This window comes from Lepidochelys kempii, chromosome 2 (genome assembly GCF_965140265.1).
Source record: "Lepidochelys kempii isolate rLepKem1 chromosome 2, rLepKem1.hap2, whole genome shotgun sequence".
In the NCBI taxonomy this organism is placed as follows: Eukaryota; Metazoa; Chordata; order Testudines; family Cheloniidae; genus Lepidochelys; species Lepidochelys kempii.
The window spans coordinates 222,473,689-222,487,155 of NC_133257.1; the positions used below are offsets into that span (position 1 = coordinate 222,473,689).

General features: G+C 38.2%; 1 protein-coding gene across 2 annotated transcripts in view; it reads right to left on the reverse strand.

The window, feature by feature from the left end:
* Positions 1-255: 255 nt before the first annotated feature.
* CASD1 (CAS1 domain containing 1) overlaps positions 256-13,467 on the reverse strand; it is a 61,277-nt gene continuing 48,065 nt past the window's right edge. For both annotated transcript variants that reach the window (XM_073333919.1, XM_073333918.1), the window contains 6 exons: positions 10,275-10,354; positions 7,698-7,799; positions 6,408-6,548; positions 5,762-5,839; positions 4,611-4,703; positions 256-2,802 (listed from right to left, as the gene is read on the reverse strand). In XM_073333919.1, coding sequence (XP_073190020.1) covers positions 2,554-2,802; positions 4,611-4,703; positions 5,762-5,839; positions 6,408-6,548; positions 7,698-7,799; positions 10,275-10,354 — 743 coding nt within the window. In that variant the 3' untranslated portion in view covers positions 256-2,553. The remainder of the gene's footprint in view (positions 2,803-4,610; positions 4,704-5,761; positions 5,840-6,407; positions 6,549-7,697; positions 7,800-10,274; positions 10,355-13,467) is intronic.

Below are 13,467 nucleotides of genomic sequence, written 5' to 3' on the forward strand. Positions count from 1 at the left end.
TTCTCTCCACCCCACCTTGTAACCACATGCACAGCCCTGTTAATTCTGCTTCTGTTTGCGAGAGTGAACATTTTCCCTTAGAAAAGGATTAGCTGAATTAATGGTGGGTAGGGAATTATTTTGGAGGTGCCCTATAACCTGAACCTCTGCCTTTGGCTAGGCATACTACTAAGTTACCACTGATTTAGGTTTAAAACAATAAGAAAAATATAACAAAGAACCCCTAAGTAATTGATGTTCCTTACAGTACAAAAATAAGCATCCACAGCACATTTATTTAATGCTTAAATTACTTCATATTTTCACATAACGTTAAAAGAAAATATATTTTCTCCCACATACAGTAACAGCAAACAAGTGCACTATTTCAAACATTAAAAATAATCTTCATCCAAATCTGTACAACAGATAAATAAAAATTATATCTACAATAGTTTGTGAAGAAGAAAACCAAAAAAATTCCCCCCAAACTCACTTTTTCTTACTTCCAACAATGGTATAGATGTAGGTTGTACATCCTGTCCATAGCAACTATCTTTACAGTGCTCAGCTATACCATGTCTTTCAATAAATCAGATGTACTGATCAGTGGCTAAGGATGACTTCCCAAACATTGGAAATAATGTCCAAAAAGAAAACACAACTGAGAAAATGTTGAGTATCTTTCCACAAGCTTGTTAATAAAACTAGGTGACATGCCCAAGGTTGTTGAATTAATGCATTAAAAGTTTATTCTTGAAACATGTATTATCTTTTATCTTGCTATCTTCCTCTCATTACTGGTGCCACCATTCTTACAGAAATTGTTTTCTTTACTGGAACAAAATTTTGCAGCTTTTCTTTCACTGTCAGGAAAGTTTTCCAACAGACACAGGTGGCTTTGCAAGTTCGGACTCCACAGTTCAACTGAGATAACATCAGCAAATACATAAATATCAGACCACTTACTGTATAAATTAATATTCATATAGTTTTTCATTACATATAATTGCACATATGCTGAGAAAACAATTGTCGTATTCATTGAGTGCTAAACAGTAGCCACCAAAAGGAGGACTGAACAAAGATGCACATGAACCTCCAAGCATTATGTAAGCCAAAAAACGGTGAAGACTATTATTATGGTTCAGTGGAACAAAGGATCACCATAGTTCCACTGAATTTGCAGAATTTAAAATTACAACCTACCAGTTCTAATTTGCAGTGCTATTTCTTTCAGTTCTATGCTGTATGCAAAAGAAGGTTACATGATAAAGAAAAAAACCTTTGATTATTAGTTTGAATCACAGCAACAAAGGAAAGATACTGCTAAACAGGAATGAAAGAATTGGCTCTTCTAAACAATGAACCTCAACCTTATTTCATTGTTATTTTAAAAAGGGACCCATTGTCTGCAGTTGCCCAGAGTGCTAGTGAACCAATCTTTCCCATGCAGGCTGGCTCTCCATACCTTCACTGAAGACATTATTGTAAGATCTAACATGGCTCTAGCTCCCTAGGGAGACCTAGTTCAAGTCATGCACGATCTGGGGGTTCTGACATTGTTGTGCCCCTGCTATGCCCTTCTCTGTAAGATCTGAATACAGTAGATGTATGACTGGAAAAGGGTGGGAATTTTCCCAGCTTTTCAATATTCAGCTGAAATATTGTTTATCTTGGTTTTTTCAGTGGGGCTGTATTAATATTGTGAACTACAGAGACTTTGAAAGAGCAATAATAGGAAAATGCTGATGAAAAAGCAAACATACCTGTAGAAAATTCAAAAGAAAATTACTTATGCATTCCTAACAAATCCCACATTTCCTGAACTGAAGAATATTTCCTGAAAACTGTCTTCAGAAAAAAAAAAAAAAAAACACCTATGAAGTACTATGTAAACCTGGCTAGAATGTTACATGGAATCACTTTAAATTGAGAGGGTTTTGTTCAATGCATAAAGGGTTTCATATACTACATATTAGCTACACCCAAAATATTGATCCCTAAACAGTGAGTTAACACTCAGTTTAGAAAAATGACCCTGATTACCAGTAAGATAACTTCATTTTGAAATTAGCAAAAAATGACCATTAGCTAAAGATTACACATCAGGTCTGCTTTGTTGTTACAAAAAGTTTCTTGAGGAGAACAATTAAAGCATGTCTCATGTATACTGAAGTATGCTAGTAAATATCCACGAGTTAGGTGTATCAAGGTAAAGTTAATTCAGTAATCTCCAAATTATGCTGCCAAGCCACCCATTTCTCTTCTTCATGTTATATTTAAACAGATATGTAAATACATATCCAGTAGAAAAAAAACACTTGTTTTTCACATGCAGTTCTATACAGTGCATTCTTGTTTCTCGGGTTCCTTTGAGAAGAATATTACACACAAAATATGTACATTTTCATTATATACACATTCAATAGACTTCATTTAGATGTCCTTCTGCTGCTGCTTAGCACTGTACAAGTATTTTGTATCGCCAGTTAAATATTTTTCTTCAGGCAGACACAAAGTAAGCCGGAAGTAAGTTTTAAGGACTTCTTGAAGTTAATGCCTTGATTGATCTTAAATTGCTGACAAAAAGAGGAGTCCAGAAAAAAACCCAACTATACATAGCAGCCTTCTAAGCAGAGTCGCATTATCTTTAGGAACAACCATCTGTGCTAGATCGTTCGTGATCTGAGAAATTTCATGTGCCACACACACAAATATAAAAGTGCTGACAATTATGTTGAGCGTTGGATTTCCAGGAATGAGCACCAAGATCCCCTTCGTATCTGCTGCCAGCCAGATGTGGTATTGGCAGATGAACAGCTAGAAGGAAAATAGATTCAGTTTACAATTTTAAATATAAATAAGAATATAATTATTACTACTACATTAGCTAACATAGGGCTTACTCCTGTTAAAGGGGTAAACAGTGAGGTGGCAAAGTTTGCAGATGATACAAAATTACTTAAGATAGTTAAGGCCAAAGCAGACCGCGAAGAGTTACAAAGCAAACTCACAAAATTGGGTAACTGGGCAAGACAATGTCAGATGAAATTCAGTGTTGATAAATGCAAAGTACTGCACACTGGAAAACATAATCCCAACTGTACATACAAAATGATGGAATCTAAATTAGCTGTTACCACTCAACAAAGAAATCTTGAGTCACTGTGGATAGTTCTCTGAAAACATCTGCTCAATGTGCAATGGCTGTAAAAAAGCTAACCAAATGTTAGGTACCATTAAGAAAGAGATAGAAAGTAAGATAGGCAATATCACAATGCCACTATATAGATCCCTGGAACACCCACACCTTGAATACTACCTGCAGTTTTGGTTGGAAAAAGTACAGTGAAGGGCAACAAAAATGATTAAGGGTATGAAACAGCTTCTGTATGAGGAGAGATTAAGAAGACTGGGACTGTTCATCTTAGAAAAGAGATTGCTAAGGAGAGATATGATAGAGGGCTGTAAAATCATGAATGGTGTAGAGAAAGTGAATAAATAAGTGTTTTAACCCTTCACATAACACAAGAACCAGGGGTCATCCAATGAAATTAACTGGCACCAGATTTAAAACAAGTACTTCTTACAGTCAACCTGTAGAACTTGTTGCCAAATGCTGTGAAGGCCAACAGCATAATCGAGCTTAAAAAAAGGCTTACATAAGTTCATGGAGGACAGGTCCAGGGATAGCTATTAGCCAAGATGATCAGAGATGCAATCACATGCTTTGGATGTTCCTAAGCCTCTGACTGTCAAAAGCTGGGACTGGATGACAGGGGATGGATCACTCAATCATCCTGTTCTGTTCATTCCCTCTGAAGCATCTGGCACTGGCCACTCTCGGAAGACAGGATAGTGGGCTAGATGGACCATTGGTTTGACCCAGTAAGGCCATTCTTACATTCTTATGAGTATCAACTAAATATAAGGTGGGACAGATTATTAAGCATAAAGGGATAAAACATGATGAAAGAAACCACCCAAAATGAAGTGGCCAATTAACACCTCTGCAGTCATAGGACACAGGAGGGTTAGTAGGTTACAAATTGTTGGGAACTTAAATTCGTAACTCTGATAGACATTAAGGGCACACCTTCACGGGCAATGTTAAAGTGCTGCCACGAGTCGCGGCATAGCACTGGGAGAGAGCTCTCCCAGGGCTCTAAAAAAACCCTACATCTATGCGGGGCGTTTCTACCACGGTCTATACTGCCACGTTACAGCGCTGAAACTTGCAGCGCTTAAGGGGGTGGTTTTTCACACCCCAAGTGAGAAAGTTGCGGCGCTGTAAAGTGCCAGTGTAGACAAGCCCTAAAATCATAGTCTCAGAGACACTGGTTTATGGCTCATTACAACAAGTGGTAACCAACAACCCTCCTTTGACCTATGACTGAAGAGGTATTGACTGCCCACTTTATTATAAGTGGTTTCTTGCAACATGTTAAATGCTTACACTTAACAATGTCTCCCTAGTATTTAGCTGTGATACTCCGGTTACCTTTTTTACTATTTTACTATGTTTTTACTATTTATTCAGTTACACTACAGTGTATATTATAAACCCACCAGTTATAGATTTCTAAAATGAAACACCCTATTATTGCATTTATGATCACTCTACTTACCTCTAAAGAAATTCTGCCAAACCAGGCAAAAAATGAACTATATACAGAACGGGCATATCCAGGAATGTTCCTGATGAGCACGAAAGCTAAAATCTAAACAGAAAGAGATTCATGTGTGAAAAGTAATTGAAAATAGATTATGCATTATAACTCAGTAGGAAAATTAATTTAATAAAATATTTTTCCTATATATGTACATATTATAAACTTTAAAAATACATGCAGTATATACGTAATATAAGCACGTGCATAAATGTTTGCAGGATCAGGGCTACACCTTAATGGAGTAGAATCTCAGAGTTACAAACACCTCAGGAATGGAGGCTGTTCGTAACGCTGAACAAAACGTTTTGGTTGTTCTTTCAAAAGTTTACAACAGAACATTGAATTAATGCAGCTCTGAAACTTTACTATGCAGAAGAAAAATGCTACTGTCCCCCCCCCTTTTTTTTTTTGAGTAATTTATATTTAACACAGGTCTGTACTATATTTGTTTTTTTGGGGGTTTTTTTTTGGGGGGGGCAGGGGGGGTCCTCTGCCTCTCCCTGATTACATACTTCCGGTTCCAAATGAGGTGTGTGGTTGACTGGTCAGTTTGTAACTATGAAATTCTACTGTATATGAATTAGTATTCAGGTACTGTGTATGGCCATGAATGAGTATTTTAATTTTTATATATAAAGATATCTATATTTATTTTACACAAGGGTATATATGTAATGCATATATACATTTATACACACACACACACACACACACACAAACAAAAACACACACATACACAGATATGCACTACATATATACCCTCGTGTAAAATATATATAGAGATATCTTTATATATAAAAATTAAAATACGCATTCATATATCTATGTATGTGAATGTACACACATACTGATATAGCTACACTCCTACATTTATACACAGAATAGAATGAAAATGTGCTGATACAATAATGTGCTGTAAATAAAATGCTAAATTTTAAACTTTATATTACACAGGTCAAGGAAAAATAACCAGCAATGCAACAAACCCTTTTTTCACATTCATACATGAAAATGATGTTCATCAACTGATGTGAAGTGCTAAAAACATCAGAGACAGACTATATTATATTTTTTAATAGAATCTAGAGGAAAAGGAGCATAATTACCTGCACCACAGAAACAGAAGGATGCAGTTCATTGCACTCAGTTTTGTTTTTACAGCTACTAGCCCAGATAGAGTAGGTCTACAAGATATAAATATACATATCAGTCTGTTTGATGACTGTGCTTAAGAGATTTTAAAATGTTACAACAGGATAAAACATTGTAAAATATGTTAAAACAGCAGCGGTATGGTGTGAGGAGTCGATTCTTTACACTTTCTAGTTAGTTATGCATTTCTCAAACACGGTTTTGCAGCTGATGAATGCAATAATTATTTGTACTCTAAAATATAAAAAAGCCCAATGCTGACAATTGTATTAATCACACTTATACATTAGCTCATTTCTTGACTGTTTATACAGGTCATCTACCACACTATTCTTACTAAGATCATCCAAGATAATCAACTGGAGAAGCTGTAGTATTTAAATCTACAATAGAGTAAAAGGGAGGAAAAAAAAAGAGCCCAGTGAAGGTTTAGGATGGGTAGTAGCTATTTATACAAAATAGCGGAAATAAACTTCTGCAACCCAAGACCCTCTCTTATGAAATGTCCACTCATTACTACACAGGAACTTCTCCAGAAAGCTGACCGTCCTCAGGATGACTTTTAAATTTACAAAATTTCAGTTCATATTGTGGACTTACCAAAAAGCAAACTACAGAAATAAATAGTAAAACATTTGAAATTTTGTTGGAGAAGAGATGGTCTCCTTTCCCTTCCGAAAGCACCTGACGTTTTTGTAATGCCAGATAAATAGAAGCAAACAGCATCCCGTGAAAGACTACCTGCAAGAGAAAACTGAGGTAACTACTCACTCGTGGCAGTTAACAAACACAGGTAAAACCACCAAGGTAACAGGGTTGTTAAGACATTTGATCTAGGATGTTACTCCAGACTCCTCCACTAACATCAGGTTATGGTTCAGAGCCCTGCTGCTGCCGCCCGTTTTAAATTTTTTGGTGTTCTGGCACTTTAGAACGTCCCCGGAATGCAATGTATGCTTCACAAACTGCAACACCGGTGAGATTTGGAGCTTTGTTAAGTACACTGCTCTCCCTGGGGCACGCAAAAAATGTAAGCAGTTATTAAAATTGGCAGCAGAGGAAGAAGGTATGCCATTGATTGGTCCCAGACCGTGCACTCTGGAGCGGAAAGAAGAATCTGAAGACTGCTGCACCCAACCACAGCAGGCAAGACAATGCCTTTGGGAAGAGGTCAGAGGAAAAGTACGCTCGGGCCTCACATCCTCCCACTAACCAAACAAGATACAGGAGAGAACAGGCAGAAATTTCTCTCTCTACCAGCACACCACACTGTGAAGGAAGAAGAATGCCCTCTCGCAAAGCTATTTTAAAACACAGTATTCAAAACATATTTATAAACAATAAGATAAAAATTGCATCTCTACATAAAAGGTGAAATAAATTCTATATCAAGACCTTCTGATTTTAACAGCACAGAATATTCAAAAGGAACACTCCCATAGAAATGTCCTTCATTTATAAATTATGTTGTTTATATAATTAAAGTTTCTTTGGAGGTTCCTTTGGGTTTTTAAAAAAAGATTTACTATTTATTGCTGCAGTAATGTGAAATTTCAATTTCCTGCAGAATTTAGCCTTGAAGTGCCACAGAATTCAGTTGTCTCCCAGCAAAATTTAAGTCTGGGACAAGACAGAATATGCAGAGCTCTGATTATGGACACTTTATAGGCTCAGCATATAAACAAGTCAGCTTCCATCTTTTCTGCATGGCTTTGACAAATACTTGAAGTAAAAGTGGATGCTCCCTGGCCCTACAACAAACCATTGCCTGGAATTTCAGATTTATTTTTTCCAGGGGAAGAGGGAGAAGTAGATTCTAAAAGTTAAAATATGTTCAGGAATACTTCTTAAAACACAAGACCACAATTAATTTATGAAAGGATTACATACATAGCGGTCTAACTTCCACCTAAACCACCACTCATAGACATTTCCATTCAGCTCAAAACATGTGGACAATGGCCAAAGAGAAAAAATCTTCTCAAATACACCCTGCAAAATACAAACATGGCAAGAATGTTAACATTGACTTCAACCCCATTTCATAAATTTAATTCATTTCATTATATTTTAATACCATCATACCAGTACTAAATCAGTTTAATTGGCCTCACCTAAAAATAAAGTCAACAGGACTTGTGCATACTCTGCCCCTTTCAAGATAAGGCCCAGAATACTTATGTCAGTTAATGTTGGTTTAATAGTTCAATTTTCACATAAATTAATTTTAAAGAAGCTAGGACATTTGTCTACACTGCCTATGTCATGTTCTACCAGATAGACGCCACAGCCTGAAACAAATTCCTTCCTTAAAAAAACAAAAACAAAAAAATCCCTGAAATGAGTGCAGATAAATTTTTGAACGGCAAGAACACTACAGATGTAGAGTTAAGCTGCAGCATACTTCCCACTCCCTACATTTAATTTAAACACTACATATTCTCAGATATGGAAGAAGTAAAAATGTGTTGTTTCATATTATCTAATTGAATGAAACTATTTTAATAGAAGTGTTAGATATACACATCTGGTACTCACTAGACAATATCCCCAAGTTGCTGCCTGACTCCCTCTTCCTTAAACACAAATTAGAAACACTCACCTTGTTATTCTGTGTGCCTCTGACTGTATCATGATATACTGTACAGTATTTCCTAATCCTCCCTCCCTATCTGTAGTCAGTTCAGTTCTCAGCAGCCAGAAGGAATTAATTCATGGTCTCCTTCTCAGAGATCATTGTTCATACCCCTCCATGAATTAGCTTGCAGAAAGCGTTCCTCCAACTGTGGGGAAGAAGGTGGCCAGCCTACCATTCCTCCAGGAGATTAAAATCTTTACTAATGACCAGAAGTGGTTGAAAAGGAGCAGAATTACCTGAAAGTATTCCTGAATTTTATTTTTCTGATCAACTTAAAGGGTAGTTGAAGTTTTCTGAAAATTCCAAATTTCAACTAAAAATGTGTTAAACATTTGCCCCACATTTTTCAATCAGCTGTACCAGTGAATAATCTTGTTTCAATCATTCTGAGGAGCTGGAGTTTTAAGATTATTCCAATGTTATTGGGACCTATTTTAAATGTGTCAGAGTATGACATATTGTGTTAGATTGCAAGCTCTTTGGAGAAGAGATTGTAATTTTGTTCTCTGTTTCCACAGAACCTAGCTCAGTGGGATCCTGGTCCATGACTTAGGTGCTCTGTTGATACAAATAAATAATAATTTGAATATTTCTGCAGATAGATGTTATTCTCTATGACAGAAGTGCTCTGAAAGGCATCTGACATTTCCCTCTAATTTCCCATTGATAAAAGCATCTACCATCTTTCCTCTCACCACTCCATTTTGGACTCCATTTGTGGGCTTAAACGGAGACAATCAGCTATGTGTTGGGAGACGTAAATGAAAGCTTTACAGAAAAGTTGAGTACTTCAGGGTTTAATACTAATGGGAGTTGGTGGGTTTTTGTTTTTGTTTACTTAGTAAGGAGCAAATTCTGCCCTTCATTCCGTACCCTGTACATGATACACTATGTGATAAGTCATGCATTTGGCATGAAATTCACACGGATACAGAAGATCCACACAAAGCCTATGTATTACTTACATGCCACTTAAATCTTCAACAATAGATCTTAAGTGGTACATAAATCTTGTCCTGGAAATCCACACCGGCATGAATTTAAATCCATGAGAAACGGACATCCTCCAAAGAGTGCAAACCTTCCTGTTTCCAAAGTTTCCAATAGACAAATGGCAACCAAAATTAGGCCTTCCATGTAGGGTCATGGGGGCTGGGGAAAAACCCTAACAGAAGTTATATACGTTGGTGTTAATTTTCCAATGACTTCTGTGACACATTTGCTTGGTTTCTATGTCAAAGTGAGATGTCTTTTTAAATTTAGATTTTTATCTATTTTCAATTGTAGGAAATGAAGTGAAGAAAAAGGAAATCTTTCTAAACCTTTCTACTACGTCTCAATCTGGCATCTGAAAGTCAAACTGTTCTTTGATTTATACATCGCTCATCACTGACAAAATTTCTGGCATCAGGATTTAGCTGACAATTTTGTTGATTTGCATGAGAAAACAGAATGCAGCTTGCTCTTCTGCAACTATACTGGCCGTAAGAGCTAACAGCTCAACCTTCCCCCCATCCCCAATAAATTAGCCAGACAGGCCCTGAAAGATAAATATAAAGCTGATCTCTCAATTTACATAACATTTTAGGAAAAAACAATTAATTTTAAAAGTGTTGTGAGAAACAAACAAAAATGTAGGATACTGAAAATTCCAGCCACACATAAAATCAGATATGAAAAGGAGGTATTTAAATATTCAATTTTTCTCCCTGTACTCTCCTATATAGTAACAGAAAACTGGTCATAATGTTCGATTCTGAGTGGCTTTCCAAATTGAATACACAGGCTACTATTAATTCTAAGGATACAAATAAGTATAATTTACAAACCTGAGAATTTGCTAGAAAATATATACACATAAGTAAGGAAATTAGTTTCAGCAGTAAGCCAAAGTGCCAGAAGCAGTTCCCTGTGGGAGAATTGAAAAAATCAATGAGTATCTGGCTGTTATTTTTCAAAACAAAAAATAATGATACATTTAATAAGAAGTCAGTAGCTGTGACACACAGATATCCTTTATAATTTAATATGTATATTGTCCAGGTATTAGCCAGTCACAATTTGCCATTATCCAAACATTTTAATTGGGTGATTTTGCTTTCTTTCATATAAAGTAAAATCCACACTTCAAACATTCACAATAATAAATTCACACCATTTAACCCTACAAAAGCAAATACTGCTTTAAAGACTCAGTTTTGACAGACACTCAGCCTGGGAATTTTTAATTTTAGTTACACGTTAAAAATCTAAGAGCAGTTACATAAAATGAGTGTATATTTAAACTGTGAGTCAGGAGTGAGGTAATATGAGGCACATCTAATTTTGCTCCTCATAAGCTGAACTGGTCAGTTGAGGAGCTGTATCTTGCCAAGGCTAGCCAAAAGGAACAGCTTCCCCAGGCTGCTGGTTGACACTGTTTTGATCCCACAACTCAGCTGTACAGTGGAGAATGGCTCTCACTCCTGCTTCAAAGATTGGAAGTGGGCAACAGGCACAGAGCTGAAGGAAAGTGGTCATTGAAAGGAGCTTTCAGGAAGTAGTGCTGCGAGGTCCACAGTGGGACTTCTGTTGCACAGTGCACATGAGGAACGAGGAGCTGTTTGTAAGAGAAATATCAGAGTGCTACATATAACCTTGTGAGCTGGTTGTCAGTGCTTTAAAATTAACATTAAACATTCTGGACATCGTGTCAAAGTACAGGCCAATTACCAGTTCTGTAGTATGTATTCCAAATATATGTTTAAAGTGCTCCACTATCAAAAATGCAATCTACACAATTGGAATATTACACCATTAATACATGAGGGAAGAAGTTACTCACCTTGTGCAGTAATGATGGTTCTTTGAGATGTGTCCCCCTATGGGTGCTCCACTGTAGGTATATGTGCATCCCTGCGCTTCTGATCAGAGATCTTTGATAGCAGTGTCCATTTGGCCTGCACATGCTCTCTTTCCTCCTTGTGCTCTGCTTCGAGGCTAATTAGTGCTGCGCAGGCCAACCATGCTCAGTTCCTTCTCTACCACGGAGTCCCTATCAAGAGCTCCGAACTGGAGGAGAGGAGGGTGGGTTCCGGAGCACCCAAAGTGAGACACATCGTGAAGAACCATTGTTACTGCACAAGGTGAGTAACTACTTCTTCTTCAAGTAGTGTCCCTATGGGTGCTCCACTGTAGGTGACCCCCGAACAGTATCCCTAATGGAAGGTTGGGGCTTCGAAGTTGAGTCTGTTATGGATAATACTGCTGAGCTGAAGCTAGCATCAGAAGCAGAGTCCCCAATAATCATACAGTATTCTGCGAAGGTATGTACAGACGCCCAGGTGGCTGGCTCTGCAGATTTCTGAGATAGGGACATTCTTGAAGAAAGCGACAGAGGAAGAAACGGACCTCACGTTGTGTGTGTGAATTCCAGGTGGAGACATTATGTTGCGAACATGATAGCAGAGCTTAATATAGTTTAAGACTCACTTAGAGAGCCTCTGGGGTGATATTTCTATGCCTTTAGACCTTTCCTCAATGGAAAGGAAGAGCTTGGGAGATTTCTTAAAAGTCTTTGTCCTGTCCAGGTTGAAGACCAGAACTCTCTTAACATCTAGCATGTGCACTACGGCCTCTCTGTTATAACAGTGAGGCTTAGGATAAGAGGTTGGGAGATGAACTGGTTGGTTCATGTGAAAAAAATGAGGACAATTTAGGAATAAACTTTGAGTGTGGTCTGAGAATAACCTTGTTGTGAAAGAATTCTGTAAAGGGGGGGGGGGTGGTGTCGTAAGTGCAGCTATTTCCCCTATTCTCCTAGCTGACATGATGGCCATGAGAAATGCGGTCTTCATTGGGGTAAGTGAACAAGGGTGGTTTAATCTTTAAAACTAGATTTAGGTCCCATGCTGGAGTGGGACATCTGGGCTGGGGAAAGAGGTTCGTTATGCCATTGAGGAATCTCTTTGTGATTGGGTGTGAGAAAACTCTTGTGGATGGAAAATCACTATGGCTGCCGCATGTACCTTGAGCAAACTGAGGGATAGCCTTGTTTTTTTAAGAGTCAGTATGTAATCTAACACCACAGGGAGAGTAGCATGTCAGGATAATTTGCCTGGAATCACAGCAAACCTGAAACCTGGACCACTTCTGCAGGTAAGTATGACGGGTAGCCGATTACCGACTGTAGTAACACTTTCTGTACCTCCTCAGAGCAGGTGCGCTCTATGCGTTGGAACCAAGAAAGAGCCAAGCCTTGAGCCGGAGTATCCACAGGTTGGGATGGAGAGTGTCTCCTTTGTTCTGTGAGAGGAAGTAAGTAGTGGGTTGAAGAGAGATGGGTGGACACATCACCAGCTGTGACAGGTACGAAAACCATGTCTGTCCCGGCCAGATGGGAGCAATCAGTAGAACTTTTGGTTTTTCTCTTTTTATTTTCAACAGGACCTTCAACAACAGAGGGAACAGGGGAAAGGCAAAAAGAAGGCTGTCATCCCATGGAAGAAGGAAAACGTCCCCTGAGTGCTGTCCGAGGCCGGTCCTAGAGCAGCAGTGTGTGCATTTCCTGTTCAGATAAGTAGCGAACAAGTGTATTGATTGAATATGCTGTGAAGTACTGCTGGGTTCAGTTCCCACTCGTGGTTGCATGAGAACATGCAATTGAGACTGTCTGCTGTTGTGTTCTGCACTCCCAGTAGGTAGGCTGTTGATATTAGAACATATTGGCAAATGTTCCACAGCTTTAGTGCTTCTGTGCAGAGAGAGGATGATCTGGCATCTCCCTGATGATTTATGTAGTACACGCATGCAATGTTATTGGTCATGACCTTTCCGTGTGTACTTCTGATCAGTGGGAGAAAGTGAGTGCAAGCATTCCTGACCGCCCTGAGTTTGAAGAGGTTGATGTGGAGAGTCATTTCTACGGGCGACCATTTGCCCTGAGTTGTGAGGTTGTTGAGGTGTGCACCTCAACCCCTGAAGGAAGTGTCCATAGTGAGAATTGATGTCAGAGGAGGCTGAGTGAACAGGACCTCTGTACAA